The sequence below is a fragment of the Protomyctophum bolini genome, assembly GCF_963924005.1.
Source record: "Protomyctophum bolini genome assembly, chromosome: 11".
Classification (NCBI taxonomy): Eukaryota; Metazoa; Chordata; class Actinopteri; order Myctophiformes; family Myctophidae; genus Protomyctophum; species Protomyctophum bolini.
In genome coordinates this window covers 28498655-28521391 of record NC_137872.1, presented here as the reverse complement: position 1 = coordinate 28521391, position 22737 = coordinate 28498655, and the positions used below count along the sequence as shown (strand labels likewise).

Below are 22737 nucleotides of genomic sequence, written 5' to 3'. Positions count from 1 at the left end.
ACAGTCTGAAGATAAGTGTGGGGTGGACTGGGTTTTAGCACTGTGCAAGATTAGTCGACTGGGACTGGGTTTTAGCACTGTGCAAGGTTAGCCGAGCGATAAAGAGTGCTGGAGAGAAAATCAGATAGAACACAGACACAGCACTGGTATTCATATGCAAAACTGGAGACAGACTTCAGCTCGGACTTCAAGGCCTCCAAATAAAACAATGCAGCCTTCTCCAATTCCAACCTGAGGCTAAATGCTATTTGTCTGTGGTCGACTCGTGTGATGTTGTCACACTTACTATAAAAAAGAAAGGACCATTCCATCGCCAATAAATGCTGCATCGTCTATTCACAGCTTTGGCATTTATCATACAAATGGACCATTTTCCCATTCATTTTCTTCAAAGGCATTACAATGTTATCAAACGTACCTGAATAATTGAGCCCATGGTGTTGGCTCAACATCTTTGCACGGCTAATAACTCATGGATGCTCTAAACTGCCAAATGCACAATGATATTTTATTACGTTGGATTACAGACCTCTAGCAAGTTTCAAGTCTCTGCAAGTTGATTTACATTATATGTCACACTGAAATGAATGGAATCCAATGGCTTCTTTGAAAATCAAACAAAACCACGGCGTGTGCTGGAAAATGGGCTAAACATGTCAGACCACCGGCATGGTCCCTAAGTTTAGTTTCTGCATGTACTGTACTGTAGCATGTACAATGGAGCAGGGGTCGGTCCTCGAGTGGGTTCCAGGGGGTCCCCATAGCCAAATTAGTTAACATAACCTCAAAAGGTTAAGACAACTCGTCGTGATATGACACGTTTGAACTTTTGAAGGAGAATTTGTAAAAAATATATGTTTGTTCCAGTTTATTTTATGGGGGTCCCTGTGGTACAAAATAGATGGAGGACCGTGGGCAAATTAAATACATGTAACATGAACATGTTTGAGAACCACATAGTATACTGCACGATTCTTGAACAAAATGTGAATCTCGATTTTCCTCCACAATAATTATTGAGATTCTCGATTCTCACACCATTCTAATTTTTTCCATGTACATTTATAATTTTTATATACTGTATATTATATTTATTTTTTCTAAAATGACCAACTAGTGCTGCATGATTCTTCACAAAATGAGATTGCAAAGGTGTCTGAATCTAGAAATCTTTTTTCGATTAATTGTGCAGCACTAGAACCACAGCAGTGTGTGTGCATCCAGATCAACAGTATCAACATGGTGCAATAACTACTGTCACTGTGTCAGCTAAACAGCTAATTTCCTGCAGGCCAATAGTCGGTGGATTCAGATGTAAAGGGCATTGTCAGATGCACATGCACATGCACGCAGACACAATGAATCACAGTAATGACAGTGTCATGATGCTGAGCCAGCATCGACTACAGCAGGGTCCCCCCTGTGATCATGTGATGTGTAACAGGACTCATCTGTGAATCGTGATAATTGTCAGCGTTTGTTTGAGTTGCAAGGTGTCTGTGTACAGAATGTTTATTCTCCCTCTCTCTCCTGACACAAATGCAGCCAAAATGTCTGCAGGGCCACCGTTTACATCACTTCCTTCTTCCTGTTATGGTCTTCCATTATTAGGTTTTCCTAGTTTATGATTTGGGCCTTCCGTTGTTATTGCATTTCAGTCAGCCATTTTGTTCTTCAACCGATGAGTAAAGTTGTTACAGTGCTTGAAATTATGTGTTCCGTGAACCCATTTGCATGTGTTCTTTCACCATGTCACTTACTGTAACACACACACACACACACACACACACACACACACACACACACACACACACACACACACACACACACACACACACACACACACACACACACACACACACACACACACACACACACACACACACACACGACTGTAAAATTACAAAACAGAGCAGGCTTAAGTAGGAGACTGCTCCATTGGACACCTTTGGGAGAAACGAGAGGAATGAATTGGTGTGGATGTGTGGACACTCATCGCCTCTAAGCAGTCCAAACTAAACACATTGGCTGGGTAAATAAAACCTCAGCGCTGCCTTTACCTGCTACTACTAACCCTTTCTACTCTTTTTAATTAAGTTGTGCGATGAAAGAAATTCACAGTGTGTGTGTGTGTGTGTGTGTGTGTGTGTGTGTGTGTCTGTGGGGGGAGATGAACTATATGAAATGTAGTAGGGGTCCCTTCTTCATCTCTGTCTCAGCTAAGGCCCGCTGACCTAGCGATACCAAATAGTTTACAGGTGCATGCCTGACAGCGTGTTGTTGGTTCGAATCCCGATCACCTTTGCTGCATGTCATAAAATGAACAATGTTTGTTTGAGACCTCTAAGTCTTAGCAACGCTCTTGTGAGTTTTGGCAACAAAGATCACAAGACGTTGGATCTGACAACAAATGACCAAACCAGCAAAATGTCAACGCTTACGGTGTCAACGCTGATGGCATTTTATGTCGTCATTCTGATGGCATTTTATGACAATGAAATTAAGCAAAGGTTAAAATGAATGAATCTGTTGAATTGAATCTCTCCATGAATATATGTTTTGGTATAGTGAGGTACATCAAAAATCGCCCTCTGACTATTCTGTCATAATAGGCGAACATTTGGCAAAGAACTGCAAATATTCAGTGACAATAGCAGATCTACAAACTGAGCAGCCATTTTCAGTGAAGTGTTTGGTGATGGACAAAAGGGAGGGTGTATAGACCTTTTTACAAAAGTACAGTTATTATCATGCAGTAAGTTGGTCTAGGTGTCATTCTCTGCCTGACAGTCTCCGCATTCAGAGCAGGCAGAGAGACAGCACGCAGACATGTGATTTGAAAGGGAAGTGGTGTGTGTTCATTTTCCAGTAAACATGTCGGAACACAGGCCTGGCGGAGCCACTGCCACGACCATGTCTTCCTATTCATCCATCAACAAAAGCTTATATTCCAAGTGACCCTTGGAAATATCCAGCCTTACTGAATACTGCAGCACAACAACTACATGGAAGAGCCAAACTGCTTATTATCTGCACAAATGCAAACAACTTAATTGACTATTGTTCTGTTAAATGCTGGTAAATGGTGCATTCATAGCGCTTTTGTCCAAAGTGCTTTTACATAGATTGTGCATTACTTACTTTCTCTCACACACACATATATAGAGTATATTTGTACGTCTCTAATTGTCATGATGAATTGAACATGGTGGGCCCTATTGTAAACACATGTAATACATTATGGTGTCGTCCACAGTCAACAGTTTTGTATCGAGTTGTGCTTGAAATGTACTGTAATTCTCCAATCTGTTAATAGATTCTCTCACACACACGATCAGTGGGCAGCTACAGAGGGCAGCTACAGAGGGCAGCTACAGAGGGCAGCTACAGAGGCCTACAGAGGGCAGCTACAGAGGGCAGCTACAGAGGCAGCTACAGAGGGCAGCTACAGAGGGCAGCTACAGAGGGCAGCTACAGAGGGCAGCTACAGAGGGCAGCTACAGAGGGCAGCTACAGAGGCAGCTACAGAGGGCAGCTACAGAGGGCAGCTACAGAGGGCAGCTACAGAGGCAGCTACAGAGGGCAGCTACAGAGGGCAGCTACAGAGGGCAGCTACAGAGGCAGCTACAGAGGGCAGCTACAGAGGGCAGCTACAGAGGGCAGCTACAGAGGGCAGCTACAGAGGGCAGCTACAGAGGGCAGCTACAGAGTCTTGCTCAGGGACACTTTAGGGCTGTGGTTCTCAAACACTGGGTCAGGACCCATTTGCGGGTCACGGACACATTTATGTGTCCCTTTATTTATTTTCTCCCTTAATTTTGTTTTGAATTATTATTTCAAAACTTTCAAATAATATTTGAAATATTATTTGAAAAGGAATAATCAATTAAAAACTAAATTCTCCAATGAAAGAAAGATTCCATAAATTAGAAAACAAATGTTTAGTAGCAGTAGCGACATGTTGTGAGCTTGTTTCACTACAAATTTCTCTTTTGGGTCACAGGCTAAAAGGTTTGGGAACCACTGCTTTATAGGTGGCCTCTAAACTCTCAGCTACGGCTAGTCCTACATTACATACAGTATTGTACTGTATATTTGCCATGCCAACATCTGGACCACATATAAAAAGATAATTGTATTCTATTCTATAACTGTTATATTGTAAAGGCCAATGGGTTCTTCTTGTGCACGATTATAACAAGCATCCGCCCACACATGGCCCAAAGTCCGGTCAAATCAATTGTCCCTCATTGAGAAGTCTTTTTTATCTAGGCACCAATTTCGCACACGGCTAATAGAGGTTCCTGCTTACTCAGGTCAAGTCATTATCCAGTGAGGGAATAGAGGACAAGGAAGGATTAGAAAGCAGCGGAGTCCCCCCGAAAAGAGTACGGGAGGAAATACAGACTCTCACAACTCTCTCTGCACTGGCACTTAGCATGGGAGTTGCTCTAGTAGAATGAACACACAGCCTCAAGTAATGAAATGTTTCGGGGAGATAAATGAATTTTACAGCAGAAGTGGTAGTATAGCCTTTCAGGGCAACATCAAACAGAAATACAGAAGCAAAACAAAAATACAAATCAAATCCAGTATGCTTATGGACTGGTTTTGTTTTGATCATTATCAAGAAGATCGTATCAGTCTTCATTTGAGTTTTGTTTGGGAAATAGCTGCAGGATATGATTCACTGTGACCCTTGCATGAGGTCAAGCTACCGATAGCTGGTTTGAGAGAATTAACCAAGAGAGCCCCAGATGACATCATCACTTATAGACTTGCACCATCTTCTATCTCCTTTTCAACACATTCCAGCAAACATTCCCCTTACACAATCTTATTCGATTTTCCTGTTTCTCCTTGAGCTTCCTATGTAGTGGGCACTGTGCTCAAATGTTATTTGTCTGTCCTTTGTTTGTTGTCCTGTATTTGTTGTTACTGGCTGAGCTGGATAACATTATTTGTCTCTTCTCTTGGCCAGTTCACACTTTCACACAGACTTTAGTCTCAATGTGGTTTTTCCTGGTTAAATAAAAAAAATCTTTAATCAAATAAAAAAAAGAATTCAGCTCCAGAGAGTGCTACGCAATTATTCAAATTAACATCCCTGGCTTCTAAGAAAAGCGATTATATTAAGAAATGCAGTGATGGCTAGAGAGTCTGACCGATAGTTACTGTCCGTGTCATCTTTCAAATCCCTTCTTAAAACCTACTTTTATGTCAAGGCCTTTTCATAATATTTACTTTCAAATGGAAAGTGTGTATATACAAAAGTGCTTCACAGCATTATTATGTCTAGAATAGATCAGTGGTTCCCAAAGTATGGTCCGGGGACCCCCAGGGGTCCTTGAGGGACTTCCAGGGGGCCCCCAGCTAAATGATAGTTTGGAACCAAATGGACCCCTATGGGTCTGTAACTGAGAGTGTACACATTTTACAATATAAATTGGGGTCTCAGAGATAGAAACGCCATTAAAAGGGGGTCCGTAGCCTAATGCATGTCAAACTGGGGGTCCTTGAAATTAAACAAGTTGAGAATCACTGCTAGAGCCTCTTATTGGGGGTCCCTGGCATAGGTTTTCCAATGTGGGTCCGTGGGCTAATTAGTGTCCATTTGAGGGTCCTTGACATGAAAAGGATTGGGAACCACTGGCCTAATGATCAGAAGTAGGTCTGTGTGTCAAAGGTCAAGGACAAGGTCACAGTGACCTCACAAAAGACATTAATTGAATTCCTCCAAAGTCTTCATGCATAATACCATGAGTCTGGAGTCTGTGGACAGAAACCTATACCATAAGTCTGGACTCACAGAAACGGATGGTTGGTGGAAGCATACAACCGCGATGGTGAATATACTGTTGTTTCTTTTCCATGTATGCATACATTATTAACCATGACACAAGTTTCACACTCTTCATGAGTTTCACTTTCAATTCCCCAGACATGTCTTGGTTGTGCCAGTTCATCATCTGTTCATGAGAGGTGATCATTCTGTTTCATAACGTCACAATGGCCTACTTTTGAGGGTACGGTAAAAAACAAAGACTGATTACTTAGCCTGTCATAGTTCCAGGTATATCGAATTAAAATTCTGATATCGGTCAGAGAGAGAAATGTCTGATGTACCCTTCCCCACGTAAAGCCTTTGATAATGAGCGCTGAGGCGTAGAGCGGCTCCGGTTGTTATTCTCAGCACTCTAGCATAGATGATCCAGCTACATGTAATCAGTGTTATTAGTTGAGGCTCGAATTTAGGTGGCCCTTTAGTCCTGCAGAGGCTCAGCTAAATCCAGGCAGCACCAGGTCAGGGTCTCCCTCACATTAGGGAAAGAATTCCACTGCCACAGGGCATAAGGAACGAGGCAGGGGGGGATCAGTCGGGGGCCAGTCGGTTCAGACGCTGTGGCCTCGCCCGAGACGCCCTGGGAGAGATCTGCATAAGCCTCTTTGGATGTCATTGGCCTGATGGGGGGAAGGCCAGGATATTCAGGGATGTCATTGGCCTGATGGGGGAAGGCCAGGATATTCAGGGATGTCATTGGCCTGATGGGGGAAGGCCAGGATATTCAGGGATGTCATTGGCCTGATGGGGGAAGGCCAGGATATTCGGGGGAAAGAAGGCTTTTGCTGTGAACATTTTGCATACCGTAGTAGCATGTACAGTATATTGTAGAATGCGTCATTTAACATGTCTCAAATTACCATTTAATACTCACAGGATCTTCTGTTATTTTCAAACAAGTAGAACAGGGTATTATAACCTTGTATAAAAGTGATATACCCTATATTTAGATGGCCTAGATGTAAATAAGGAAGTAAACAATTCTGAGGATGAAAACATAGGAGCTTACGGTATTTTGTTTGAACGTTACAGCAGATGGAAAATAGTGACTGAAATAGTGACTGACTGATATATTGATATGGACAGTCGGAGTGCAGCTATTGTGCATGTTGGCTCACTGGAAACACTCTGCTACACCAGTGGGTCTCAAAGTGTCCCCCCCCCCCCGAACCTCAAATGACGCCAAATTGTAGGCTCTACAGAGCCGAACCGACTTTTATTCGGCTCTAAAATAGGAGTATGAATCGGCCCCAACTCTGAAAGTTATGGGGGTCCTTGAAATTAAAAATTTTGAAAACCACTGACTGCACACAAAATGGAACAGAGCCTAAATTAGTATCATTGGTAACACCTGTGAAGGAAGTAGGGAAGCTGCCCAGAAGTAGGAAGAGTTATTCTGTGTGCATAGAGCCCATTCATGTACTGGGCTGTCGATGGATGGTTGTCATAATCATCCTGTTCTTCTCCGCTGGCCGGCCAAGCACGCTGGCTGGCAGTTGCCCTGCACTCGACAGCCAGACTGGAGCCGGCCCTACAGCTGTCCAGTGTCCAGGCTTACATAACAACACTGGAAGTCACCCCACAAAATCCCCCAGACACTTTATAGTCTATTCCACGATGACACCGTCACCTCACCGTGGACATGATGAAGACGACAGTGTTTGGACGCCCACTTAAGGTACAGTTTCTCACCGTGGGGTCTGAGGACAGTTTGGATCTGGATTGATAGTTAGGAGCCAAAAGGACCTTTACAGGTCTGTAACAAATAAACCCAATGGGCCCATAAGGGTCCTTTTTGTCCCATTTGTACACCTAAAACAAGAATGTCATAACTGCCAGGTGCAGAAAGCTCTCCAGTATAATCAGTTTGTGTGCCGCAGCCTCTGCCTCAGCTCACGGCTTCACGTTGCAGCGTTCAGAGTATGGGTTTTATGGGTACGTAGAGATGAGGCAGCCAATGATGAAAAAGTGTCCGCTACGGTCACTACTAGAGGTAGTAACAAATGTAGTCCAGGCGCTTTTCAAGCACCTGGCAAAAATATAACAAATGGGGTCCTTGAAATTAAAAACGTTGCACTGACTTAATGGATGGACTCCTCTCATTGAGTCTCGTTAACTCTCTGCAAGTTAACGAAGCAATGCAGTGATGAAATTACTAATTTAACCACTGCCACCCCTCCCAACCAGCACCAACCCCTCGCTATTGAATTGTCAGGGTCTATGATGGAGCGAGACATGAATCACACCTACATGAACGATGACCCAGTTTCCTCACCGTGGCTGCTCTCTTTAGATGCTCATATAGCGTCACAGCTATGTATGGGATACAAAATGTTCTTTTCCAGAGGTGGTCAAAGAGATGGAACAGTGTCCTTGGCCATGTGCCAAGCAGAACTGTGAAAATCTCTCTGGTCGTTCTGATGTATACCGTCTACTCTGTTATTATATAGCTTTTTCTCTGAAAACGTTTTTGTCGCACACAGGACATTATATACACAGTACTGAAAGCAGAAACCTGTTCTACAAAGCTGTCATGAAGGCAAGCAATCAGAGCACTTATGCAAACATTTAGGAACACGGTATGGCGGAAGTTGAACACTGACTGAACCCCTAAATATAGGACAGTTAGAACCCCTAACAAGGTTATGTTGGATGGGTACAATAAAGAAAGTTATAGTATCTCAAATTCTTTGTGAAATGCATTCTTCAGAGACAGCATTCCAGACTCATATTGGACTCCAACTCTCCATGCAACTTTACACACACACACACACACACACACACACACACACACACACACACACACACACACACACACACACACACACACACACACACACACACACACACACACACACACACACACACACACACACACACACACACACACACACACACACACACACACACACACACACACACACACACACACACACACACACACACACACACACTGTAGAGAAAACAATGTCAACAGGCTTTCTCCTGCTCTTACAACAGACATGTCAGCCACCCTTGTACCACCCATCGTATGGACCCATTCAGCTGGTCTCAGATCCAGCTTCACTGCATGGAGAAAGTTTCCAGGTGTCTCTCATTTCACAGATGTTTGTCTACACGGAAGCCTAATTATTTGTGCTTCTGTGTCACTCCCAGAAAACAGCAGCTCTACTGTACAAGCTCACACCGCACCGCATCACGATGCGCTGTGAGCTTACATCAGCGTGCGCTGTATTAATAGTGCCCACTGCTCCTAAATAAGTTAGGATGGGTAAATGCAGAGTACAAATTTTAGTGACAAGAGATACCCCAAAGGACTGTGGCTATATCCGGCACACAACACAGTGCAAGTAAGCCCATAAATCAGACATTACATTAGAAAAAGACAACAGCAACGCTGAACGAGTGGCACGTTATCCCAGGCAGCACACGTTGCTTAGCAGGCACCGCAGGAGAGCATTATCATAATATAATCACACTAACATGTCAGTGAGACAGTCAGCTTTTAAAGATCCGAGATCAGTCATGTTTAGACAGCCTGATCCCCTGAAGCATTCCTGTCATATTATTCTTCTAAACTTTGAGCGAATTAGACTGGACGCCCTGGAGACAGATGAGAGACTTGTGTGGCCTCCGTCCTGTTTGATATTCCAGATATTCTAAAGAGCAGGCATATTGATTCCAAAGATAGAACAGGCACATTCAACACTGGGACCAGTCAGATAAAGCATAAGAACCCCATTGACGGAACTGGAAGGTACCAAAATATGCAGTAAAATATCATAAGGCTCCATTTTTATGATGACTTGAACATGGTGGACCCTATTGTAAACAAGTGTAATGCTTTATGGTGTCGTCCACAGTTAACAGTCTGGTATTGAGTTGTACTTGAAATGTACTGCAATAATTCTCCAAACTGTTAATAAATACTTCAATCAATCAATTACACTCTGTATACCGGTATACTCCTGCCAACACTATGCACTACTACTAGATCACTGGTTCTCAACCTGTATCGCAAGTGGGCAACAAGCCCAAATAACTGGAAAAACAAATTTCTATATAACATTTAATATTAAAATGTGGCTCAGCGCCAGCGGTCCAGGAACCTTGGCTCGTAATAGTAGTATGGGTAAAGTTTGAAAACCACTGACTGCACACAAAATGGAACAGAGCCTAAATTAGTATCATTGGTAACACCTGTGAAGGAAGTAGGGAAGCTGCCCAGAAGTAGGAAGAGTTATTCTGTGTGGTAGTCTGGCAGTGTGCCGCGGGTTCGATTCCCGATCCCGACGGCTTTTACTGCAAGTCACAAGTGACTTGTCTTAATGTACACTATGTAAGTTCCATTGGTCCACGGTGAATCAAGGTGATCATAGACCAGGATCATAGACCCCAAACATTATCTGTAATTGGCCGCCAACCTGGCAACCCCCATCTGAACCTTTATCAGAGATATGAGTTTTAAAACGTTTGCTGTGAAAGAATATATATATTCAAAGGTCACCCATCTGACCATTACGCGGAAGGCCATAGCCACACATGCTTTCAAGATTTTCAAGTGGACCACTGCACTAGGGATATGATAACATGTTACGATTATTCTGACCAAAATAATTGTGATTTACGATACTATCTCGATAATCAAAATATGCTTAAAACTCTCTTAAAATGACACTTTTGTAAACCACTTGAACCCCAGCATCCATATCCTTTATTTTTGCAAAGAGATTTGGTCGAGAGTAGGCCTACATTACATTTATGTGGGTACATGCACAACATATTGTACATGCACACACACACACACGTTTCTAGGAGGCAGAGGCCGTCTGTTCACCCACATGCCGGGAATCCAATAATGGGGAAACAGAGAATTTTCCTGGGTTTATGTGGCGGTTGCCTAGTAGCAAACTGGCACAGTGTGACATATAGTGATATAGAATGCCACTCTACACTGTGTCTCACCTACACAGACTCCAAACTCCACCGATAAGAATTCAAGGTCAATTCTGTTCAGCTAATAAAATAGACAAAGCATCCCCATGCATAATAAAGGTAAAGAAATGAAATTGAGACTGTTAAGCTACTTTTGTTTACATTATCAGGCGAATTAGCCTTACTTGAGTTAGGCTTCCAATTAAAAGTTATAATAGTCAATAGAGGTGCACCCAAAATTTGGAGGTGTGCACTGTGCATTTCCATCTCTCTCTCTCTCTCTCTCTCTCTCTCTCTCTCAAAGTTTTCTACAGAGGAGTGTAGTAGTAGGCTACATCGGGAGGACTTTGAGCTGGCTGTGATGTGCCACTTGGGCAGCAGCAGGTTACATACTAGCAGTAGACAGTAGCAGCAGCTTCACTGTCTGACATGCATTGTTAAGTAGGCTAGACACGTCTGGACACTTGGATCTGCGTTACAATGTTGCTCCTTTTAAGGGCACGCCCTTAATCCAGGAGCGCATTATCTGAAACCAACTTCTTGCTACAGGTTTGACACTGACTCAAGCCATATTGATCACACCAGCGTTGCATTGCAAAGCGATTATTATTAGGCTATTTTGCTCGTTATCACCCCCCCCCCCCCAGGTCTGTCACATTGATCACTCAGGATATGCTAGTAAGTAGTATCTATCTATACATCAACTAACCTTCATAATACCGCAAGGTGTGTTTATTCCTCCATGACTTAGTCGCTCAGTAGAATTATCGCGGCTCCTACCGCCGATCCTGGGGCTGCCGTGGTCCTTATATCGTCCATTGGTATAAACTCCTTCGGCCCCATAGACCGGGTGCCCGGCACCACCGAGGGCAGCAGTCGAAACGTCCAAGTACACCCTGTGGGTGCCAGTTGCCGGTAACACGGTGCTGCTGGCATCGTTGTTTAAAATCGCGATGTTTGTCGCGCCCTGACCCGGAGGGGCGCCGATGGCAGGGTCTAATAAAAAGCGTCCCGACACAGCCTCAGAAGCATGTACCCCTGCCATGATCACCAGCGGTGTTACAGCAAAACCGTTAATGCCACAATGGAATTCTTGGCCATTGTCTCAAAAGCAGAGGACTCGTGTTAAGTCTGCGGACGTTTAGGGGTCGTTCTCATCATCATGGGCTCATCATCACCAGTACATCATCAGGGCGAACCTAGGAGGCTCGCCGAGGGTTGAAATGTGCAGCTGATCAAACAAACTCTTCCAGCCAGCTCGGCTCGAACGGGAAACAAACTATCGCAGACGGCGTTCCCGGATCCTCCAGATTAGCTTTCCGCGCACGTCCAGGCGAACCCCAAGAGGAAATACTGTATTTTAGTGTCTTAAAATAACAAACACCAACGTGTCTACTCTTGGTAGCTCACACTTTCGTCTTTCTGGAGCTCCCTACAACAGCATAACGCGCCCATGTTGTGCATCGTCCGCGTCCACTTCTGGTGACTCTCTCCACGGCACGCATTGCTTGGACGGCTGGCTGGACCACTGCTTGTGCATGCGAGCTCTTCCCCCACGTGCATCCGCGGGATAAATTCAAGACCGTGTGCGCGCAAGAGAGACTTCACAGTATTGCCAGTGCACGGCGCACGCGCGCTCACTGCTCACGACACGGCACGCATAAACAACAACAGCACACATGCGCACGCACACATACACACGCGCGCGCGCGCTTCCACTCCACAGACGACACGACACGCACACGGGGCGGGCACGCAACGCAACGAAGTTGAAGAAGTCAATTAGATTCACTCAGTGTGCAAATGTAAGACAGAGTTAACAAACAGACAATTGAATGCTGTCCATTCTGCTCAAGGACACTTCAATTTAACTTGATATGTAGCCTAGTTATGCTCACAGGCATAGCACAGGGAGCTCTATTATTGTTTGTATAGGCTATCATACGTTTAAGGACATGGTTGACCTCATTCCTCTATGGAAGGTCACACGTGTCTGTTTAGGGGGAGTTTAGGGACCATCATGTGTAGGGAGGATGAGAGAGTGATGACAGCTGAAAAAGCTCACTTCGTGTGGGAAATGTCCCTGTGCCTCCCTATAGTCCAATTAGTGATGTTGACAAGCACAGGGCTCATTATCCGTGAGATGATGTTTTGATGTTCATTCATTCATCCATTAAAGCATCTCTTAATTTCTTAATTTTATATAAACTATATAACATTAATGGCCTATTCAAGCCTATATACACCAGGTTGTGCATCAGCTTGTGGAGGATCGGAGTTTGATATTCATTATCCCCCCCCCCCTCTCTCTCTCTCTCTCTCTCTGAGACAGAATAAAAGTGTTTAACACAAACCCTGAATAAGGGAATACCAAACGACTCGCCCCTTTACCAACTCGCCCCGGGCGTGCAGCCGACAGAACTGCACGGCCTGGTATTCCTAAGTAAATTATGCTTTAACCTAACCTAACCTAACCTTATTCCTAACCTAACCTAACCTAACCTTATTCCTAACCTTAACCTCAATAGAACTATGCCTAAACCTAACCCTATACCTAAACTAAACCCTAGTAAAACTATGCCTAAATTTCTTTTTTTTAATTTATGTTTTTTTGTGGCTTTCGCCTTTATTTTATATTTTTGAGTGGTACAACCACTCCAAGGAACAGCTTTGTCCCTATGTCCCAACCTATGTGACTATGTCCTAACCTGTGTGACTATGTCCTGATGTTTAGAGTACCAATAGTGGGTGCTGTTGCACCACTCGCTTCAGACTGGTCTGATTTATTATGGAGGAACAGACAATAGATTGACAGGAGATGGGGGGATGACATGCAGTAAAGGCCGTCGGGATCGGGCGAGATGGTTTAGGGGCGACCGTACCTGATACCGAATAAGGGGGGCATGGTGGCAGAGAGAGCCGAGCCAAGTGGACAGGCAGGCAGGTGAGTGAGTGAGATCTGAGGCAGAGGAGAGGAGAATTAATTCAAGCTCAAATCCAACAGGCGAAAACCTAAAAAAAAAATAGCACAAGAGCTAAATGACAAGGGAACACTGAAGTTCATGAAGAACAAACACTAGAGACCATAATACTGGTGTCTAGAAGTGTTTACTACCACAGCAGGTTCAATGATCTGACGATGAGTGGAGTGAAGAAGTGCTGGCAGGTGCATTGACTGGCGAGAATGCGGAGACTGGGAACAAGTGAGCCAAGATGGTTAACTGCAGCCAAACCCTATAGGACAAACCTACACCCATACATGCCCACACACCTAGGACAAACCTACACCCATACATGCCCACACACCTATAGGAGGCCAAACCTACACCCATACATGCCCACACACCTATAGGAGGCCAAACCTACACCCATACATGCCCACACACCTAGGCCAAACCTACACCCATACATGCCCACACACCTATAGGAGGCCAAACCTACACCCATACATGCCCACACACCTATAGGAGGACAAACCTACACCCATACATGCCCACACACCTAGACCAAACCTACACCCATACATGCCCACACACCTAGGCCAAACCTACACCCATACATGCCCACACACCGAGGCCAAACCTACACCCATACATGCCCACACACCTAGGCCAAACCTACACCCATACATGCCTACACACCGAGGCCAAACCTACACCCATAGATGCCCACACACCTAGGCCAAAGCTACACCCATACATGCCCACACACCTAGACCAAACCTACACCCATACATGCCCACACACCTAGGCCAAACCTACACCCATACATGCCCACACACCTAGGCCAAACCTACACCCATAGATGCCCACACACCTAGGCCAAACCTACACCCATACATGCCCACACACCTTTAGGAGGCCAAACCTACACCCATACATGCCCACACAGAACACATGTAGACACTGACGAGGCATACAAAGAAAACACACTGAGACTGTGACAACAGAACCTTGAAAATGAGCAACATTCATTCATTCTCTCTCTCTCTCACACGCACACGCAGTCACGCACGCACACACACACACACACACACACACACACACACACACACACACACACACACACACACACACACACGCACGCACGCACACGCTACTTCCAGACACATTATCTCCACACGCACTGTTGTTAAAACTAAGTAGGCCTATACATTTGGTGAGGTTTCTTTTTACTCTATATACTTCTTCACTTACAGACAGTAAGTCTGTAAGTGTATACAGTATATCCTTCTAGAAGGATATATCAGCATATCTCTGAGTCTGATGTGAGAACAGTAATGGAGGATGAATCCCTCAACTCAGCCCATACGTTAAGCCAACTCACACCATCAGGCAAATAGTTCAAGATCATGAGAAATAAAATAACCAGAGATAATATAGCACCATTTATAATCCCACTGAGGGAGCAAATCAAATTTACAGTCCATTTGTATGAGAGGAGTCATTTGAAGCAGGGAGCATGAGCTTGGAGTGTCATGCTCACAGTGTTTAAATAGAGCCAGACCAAGCCGAGCTCTCTCTTCTATACTCCATCAAACTGGTTCTCTCTGTTGGGTTTGGGGACTAGTGACACCAGGGGTCCAAATGGACCCTTATTGGTTCCTACTAGAACCATATAATACTGTATGGCAGAGTCAGAGAATTCCCATGCAGGTCCATTTGGTTCCATTTGCACACTTTGAAACTGTGCTCAAACATACGGTGTCCTGTCCAAAAAATAGCAGATCTACATATCATATAATAATGTGCTATAATTTTTATAGCACTTTTCTATGCACTACGTGCCTACTCAAAGCGCTTACAATGGTCCATTCATTCATACATTGGGAGGTGAAGCGGCGAACAGTCGACGCCAGCGTCCTCACTTCCCACATTCACACACCAATGGTGGCACTGGCAACCACTGGAGGCCCACATAGTATAGTCTCTCTGTTTTGCAGACGCGTTCCCACATTGTATATCATATGAATGTATATCTGCTGCACCAGCAAATTCAGCAAACCATTCTGACCCCATAACTGTGACAATGTTAATGTGACTGTACAAAAAAGGACCTGTTTTTACACACCAGCATTTTACTGCGTATGAGGAGAGATGAATAATATTTATAATACGTGGATGTGATACGTGACGGAATGTGAATGGAATGCAAGCTATGACAGGGTGTCTAAAAGGATGAGGAGGGAGATAGCATACCCCTTCCTCTCTCTCTCTCTATCCCTCTGCCTCACAGGGTCATGCATTATGCATTCTCAGAAATAATTTAGCAAAAGTCATGCCTCCCTGAGCAGACACTCCACAAACTCAAATAAACACCAGCTCCACGTGGACAGAGGCTGGGGGCTCTTCTCTACTCAAGTACGGGTTCACAAGATGTATATCCAACCGCATGCACGTGCACACACACACACACACACACACACACACACACACACACACACACACACACACACACACACACACACACACACACACACACACACACACACACACACACACACACTGTAGAGGTCTCTCATCAGCCTGCCCACAAATATGCAACACGCACTATTCTGTAAAACACATCTTTGCTCAGGGAAGACACTCGTCACTCCTGCGATGGAGAATCGGAGCTGGAAGGGGTGACATACATACCATTTTTAATTTAAGTACCATTTTAATACAGCCCAAGAGCAGAAAATAATCAGGAGAGAGTAACAGCAAAGGACAAATACATGGAGGGGGAGAGACAGAGACAGACAGACCAAATGAGGGAGAGCTAGAGAATGAGAGAAAGAGAGAGACAGAGAGAAAGGCACAGAAAGCGCATTCTCAGCACTCCAAAAACACTGGAAAAGCAGTGGTTCACTGTAAATAACACATTGAGGTTGGTAGTAGTTTCCTGTGGCAGGATGTCGAGTACTGTGCTGTACCACTCACTCTCTCCGTCTCTCCCGCCTGCTGCACGAATGTCAGGTATACAGTCCATACAGTCAGGGGTCGAAAGTAACTAAGTACATTTACTTAAGTAATGTACTTAAGTACACTTTTGAGGTATTTGTACAAACAAATAAATGAGCAAGAAATCGGACAACACAACAATCACAACACAATCTTTGTGTTGTGATTGGATGAAATTGGTATGCATTTTCTGTTTACTAAAGAGTTTAAGAGTCAGACCCTACTGAACACTACAGTATATAGCCTACGATGGTCATAATATACATAGAGCTTTATCTTTTTCACAAAAAATAAATAAAAATTAAACAAAAAACTTTACAGCTAAGTACTGTAACAGTATTGACACTGAGTCACTGACTGCAAGGGGAAAACTGTCACATTGTCTCCCATTCAGAACAGAGATGTGCGAGTGTGTTGAAAGCTTCATCATGGTGGATGAATCCTCATTTCAATGGGAATGTCTTTTGTGGAAGTTTGAACCGGGTCAAACCAGGGGATGTGTGAGGGTGTGCCTTCCCATGCTCTGTCACCGCACTTCCTGTGGCTGCTTGCAGAGTGACAAAACACCCTGAGGAGAGTATTCACACAACGCCCCTTTAGTTCAAAGTGCTTTCTGCGACATTCATTGTCTCCACCAGGCCGAAGGCATGCATGGAGAGAGAGTATGTTTTGCACTCCATCCGTGTGTGCGTGTGTCCATCCGTCCTTCCGTCCGTCTGTCCGTTACCAGATATTATACCACAGGTCGTTTCGAGGAAGCAATCTGACTATCCCTGGTATAAATTATAATCCACAGGGAGGGCCAAGAGGAGGAGCAAAGATCTAAGATGGTTGCAGGGGTCTTACGACCTTATATGAGGTCTTGGCTCATAAGGAGTAACATGTGTGGCTACCAAGGATCACAAACGAGGGTAACAAAATAATGTGTACATTTATTATGAATATGAGCTTTACAGCAGTTAAAGAATAGGGCAAGCATGAGACGTCAGGATGGCCAAGGCCAAAACAACAAACAAAACCCCAACCCTACCTGAAAAAGAAACAAGTCTGACTCTGAACTACACCAAAAAGGAAATTACAAGCCTACTCTGGTCTGTAGCCTACTTTAAACACTTAGTAAATAACGATATGGCTTGTCTAGAAAAAAAGGATAGCTTACTGTGGTCTGCACTTCAAACACTTAGTGCTCCAGATATCTTCATTTACTAAGTGTATACGGCACACAGCCTAGTACAGACACTACACTAACTAAACACAAGACGCAACACAGGTAACGGATGGCAAAAGGACTGACAAGGAGCTTCTCCCAGGCTTTTTATGCTGGCTGCAGTGCTGGCTGATTGAGAATGAGGCCCAGCTGTCTCCAGACACAAAGCCACACCAAGGCGTTGTAACAAGGGGGTTGAACAGTCATGTGGCCAGAGATGGTCCATGTCCTCCTTGATGATGATGCATTATACTTTGACTACACATAATTAACTTCTTGTACAGTTCCTGGAGCGAGGGGAGCTCACGTCCCATTATATGCTCTGCCTCTGCCGATTGCACCACTCGCTGTAGGTTTATTTTAATGGGCAGTGCAGTTTCCTTAACCAGGCCAGGCCGTAACAGCCTGATAGAACGCCCTCAACTGAGCTGTTGTACAGCCTGAGGATGCGATGTCCTACTCCCAACTTCTTCACGTGGCAAAGCCAGTATGCCTTTTTCCTCGATGCGTCCTCAGAGGAACCAATGCAGCTCCAACGATGAGGATGGGCACGTGATCTCTCTGCAGCCTCGACAAGTCCACCATCAGCTCATTGGTCTTGTCGACGTTATGGCTGAGGTTATTCTCCCGGCACCAGAACGCCAGTGAGTTGATCTCATCTCTATAGGCAGACTCATCATTGTTGACAATCCGACCCATCCGACCTAAGACGTCTCGTCCGCGTACTGGTGTTGAAGTCATGTGTGGCTGTGCAGTCATGTGTGTACAGCGAGTAAAGGAGGGCTCAGCGCACATCTCTGGGGTGCTCCAGTGGTGGGGGTCAGGGGGTCAGGTGTGATGCTGTGCATTCTCACCACCTGATGTCTGGTTTGACTTGAAGCCTAGTATCCAGTCTCACATGCTTGGGTGTAGCTCTAGGTCTCTGAGCTTTGTGTCAAGATTTGCCGGGACAATGGTGTTGAATGCTGAGCTGTAGTCCACGAACAGCAATATTGTCACCTGTAGGACATATAGTTTACACAGTGATTTTATTTTTGTTTTATAAATGACAGTGGCAGATTGTGAGACATATACTGTAGAACAGAGCTTAGTCTTATAGACAAAAACATGCAAAATGTACAAATCAAAGCTGCTCCATAGCTATAGTACAGTGGTTCTCAACCAGTGGTCCTTGAGGGGGGTTCAGGTGGTCCCCGACTAAATGATGGAGTAACCAAATGGACATTTATAAGGTCCCTGCACACAGAGCGCGTTTTCGGATTTTTAGCTGCGTTCGGTTTTCCGAAAAACGCGTCCAGTGTGCAACCACCTTTACTGTAGATTTTACACTCTTTACACATTTTTGTTAAATATCTGCATTACTTAATTTACAAGATGTACTCTACACAATTAGATAATGTTAAAATGTGGACACGATCGTACCCAACAATAACAAAATATTTAGTTTTGGGTCTGAGAGGCTAACATCAAAATAATGGTCACTCATCATCACTCAACTGCCCAATAAATAATGAGCCTTGATGTGAAAAAGGTTGAAAACCACTGGTAGATAACTGAACTTCCCTAGACCTTGAAGACATCTAGTGGTGACATAATGAACTGAACACAGAAAACACTACTTCATTGACTGAAGTCCCATGGCACAATATATTTGTGATTTATTCCTAGATCAGTGGTTCTCGAACCCTTTCATTTCAAGGACCCCCCATAACTAACGGTTGCAACACTATTAATTGTAGCACCATAGCAATAAGAGGGAGGTGGAGGGTCAGTTCAGAATGAATAAAAAATAATCAGTTATATGTTTAGAAACGGAAAAACTAAGAAAAACACTAAAACAAAATAACAGCCCCAAAAGCTTTACACTAAATCAATCAGTGTCCTGGCTCTCAATGTCCATAGCCTAAACTCAATGTCCAAAAGAAAACCATTTCCAACCTATAGTCTATGCAGAGTTAGTATTGCAAGTCAGTCTCCTCTTATCACCCTAGCTTCAACTCTTCTGCACAGTCCATCCTTAACAGAAAGCTTTTATCCAGGAAAATACACAATGGGAAAAGTTCACTTCATCCAGTGGTATATATATCCAATAACATCCAATATGAATATAACTAGACTTGGGAAAGAATCCTCTTGCTCCTTGCTCCTCCTAGAAGTCTGTGCCCAGGTGGCCCAAAAAATTCTGAGTGCCAATCAATCAGCCTGATAGGCAAACTGGGTTTACCAGTCACTTCCATTAGTCTCGCAGTCAACAGGTAGGGTGACTAGATCCAAAGTTTGAGGGGCAGAAGTATTACTTGTGTGGGACAGGGGGGACGGGACGGGGTTAGCGATTTATTACTTAAAACCTTTGATTCTAACATGTAAACAACATTGAATAAGAAGGTTGCCTTTGGCTATATCACATTTTTCAGATTTTGATTCTGGAAAGTTATGCAAAATCTGGCATGTTTTCCTATATAATGCCTAATTTGCATATTTAAATGTACAATTTCAGAAAACTGGGGAAGTTTCATGGTGATAACAATTTCTTAAAATGTGTCATCCAATTCACCTAGGTGAAAATAACATGTATATCAAACATACTTTTTTAAGTATGCTTTATTGCCCTAAGCACCTGTCACACTCTGAGGTGTGCATCGGCCTTTTGCTAAAAACACCTGAATGCAGCCTGACCACTGACCTGACCATTAATGTAAACCAACCACTGAACCAGAATCTCAACTGAGAATACAGGTTCTGTCTATAAAGAGACACAATTTGACCATGCAGTTCAAACCTGTCACCCTGCACTGAGCCACTATAGACCTCATAGACAGCAGCTACAGAACAACAGGAAAGCCCTCAATGCCCTTTTAGTGACCAGATTCAGATCCAAACTGATGTCTCACATTTTGTTTTAAATGCAAATTTTGGTCATGGGTGGTATGGCCGACTTAGTACCATAGCCCAGGGGGATATTTCTCATGTTATTTTAACAGACATAATAATAACAGATCTTGCAGGAAAGAGAGCCAACTATTAGGGGACTAACTATTAAGGCATTTCAGCAGTGAGGCCTGCCAGTCACAATGTGGGACATGGTCTCAATTTGTGGGCCGCCACATGAGGGACTGTCCCACGCAAAGGGAGACCTATCAACAGGCTTCTTATGTTTAAAGTGGGAAATTTCATGACTTCACTTGCTGACCGGCTGTCGGTATTGAGCAATTGTTTTTAGGGGTTTATATGTGATGTGACCATACCACTGACAACCTATATAAGACAAGATTTAATAATTTTATGTGGCATGTCAAACTAGTCAAAAATGGCCACCTCATTACATTTGTGATGACGGCTATGGCTGTTTTTAGCCCAAGGAGTGTTTGTGCAAAACCTAATGCTTGCGGATTCAGAATCATGAAAACACCCTAGTTTGACACGTTCACATGCTACTTAATTAAAGCATAATTAAATTTAGAATCTTTTTCCTAGGTTGTCACATATAAACTTAAACTCCAATAATAAAAAAATCTCAATACCGACAGTCAGCAAGTGGATTCATGAATGTATGTAGGCCTATATAGACAATATTTAAGGCCAATAAAAAAAAGATTTGTTAAAATGACACTGGTATCAGATCAGTTATGGGTATCGGGAAGGGAAGTATTGTATCACTACATCTCTAAACCAAACATCTCTAATCTGTGCTTGCAGATCCATGCACAAAAATCCAGAGGATCTCACAGTGGTGCCCGGCAGCCGAAGTGACATTTAACCCTGAGTGCCTCTGTGCTGTTGACAAGACCTGCTGTACAAAAACCCTCAGTAGTCTCTCAGTTATTCAACAAGTTTCTGACACTTTATAGAATTCATTGACGGTTATTCCTAAGGCCCTTATTGGAAGTGCAAGAAAACCAACTTCCTGTTTGAGGGGTTGGGATACTCCCCCTCCCAGCCAACACTCCCCACTGACAGGTAGTTACCCCCAAGGGCATGTGAGCTCAAACCCACAATTCAGCATCACAGCACATCATGTTGAGCTCATCACCTGAAAGTTTGGATTTCTTTTATTTTTGTGGGGAAGGTGGATTATTTAAAATGTAAACTGTAACCGGAGTGTGGTAACTATGGCCAGTCCCCACTCCCCACCCGACCCCACCAGGTATGCCCTAGTCCAGCTGTTCCCAATCCTTTTTGGCCATGAACCCCTTGTTACCTCCTGACCTAGCTGACACACCCCCGACATGGAAATATAGATGAACCATATGACATTTATATGCAGCATACATATGTATATTTGCACAGTGCACACCACAAGGGGTGCACACACCACAGTTTGGGAACCACTGCCCTAGTCAATACCAGATCCGTAGGAATAAGACTTTCATCTTAAATGATTCTTCACATGGCATCCACAATCTGGTCCTGGTCTGGTTAATCAACAGGTCATCAGTGCCACCCGGAATGCCATCAATGTATTCAAAGGGAGAAAATCACGTTACAGAGCTTTCAATGGTCAGTACACAGAGTATGTCAATACAATGCAACTAGTACACCTGCAGTGCAAGGTGGAGGTATGGTGACACCTACTGGTTCACAATGGTAACGTTATTTGAAGCAAACTGCACATCAGATTTAAGATCTTTACTGTAGTTTTCATTGTTGCATTTAGGCTACACCTCTGTCAGAACGGACATCTGATGCATTGTAGCTTAAAGCACACACATCTCAAAGTAGGCTACAGGTCAAAAATATAGCACAGGTAAAAATCTCTCTCTGAGAGAGACGGCTCGCCCCAAGCCGTGGATATCCACGGCTTGGGGCGAGCC

The 22737-nt window shown here is 44.0% G+C and overlaps 1 protein-coding gene across 1 annotated transcript in view; it reads right to left on the bottom strand.

Moving 5' to 3' along the window:
* LOC308323591 (inactive phospholipase C-like protein 2) overlaps nucleotides 1-12348 on the bottom strand; it is a 92254-nt gene extending 79906 nt beyond the window's left edge. The window contains exon 1 of the mRNA XM_080775326.1: nucleotides 11487-12348. Coding sequence (XP_080631452.1) covers nucleotides 11487-11822 — 336 coding nt within the window. The 5' untranslated portion in view covers nucleotides 11823-12348. The remainder of the gene's footprint in view (nucleotides 1-11486) is intronic.
* Between the last annotated feature and the right edge of the window lie 10389 nt (nucleotides 12349-22737).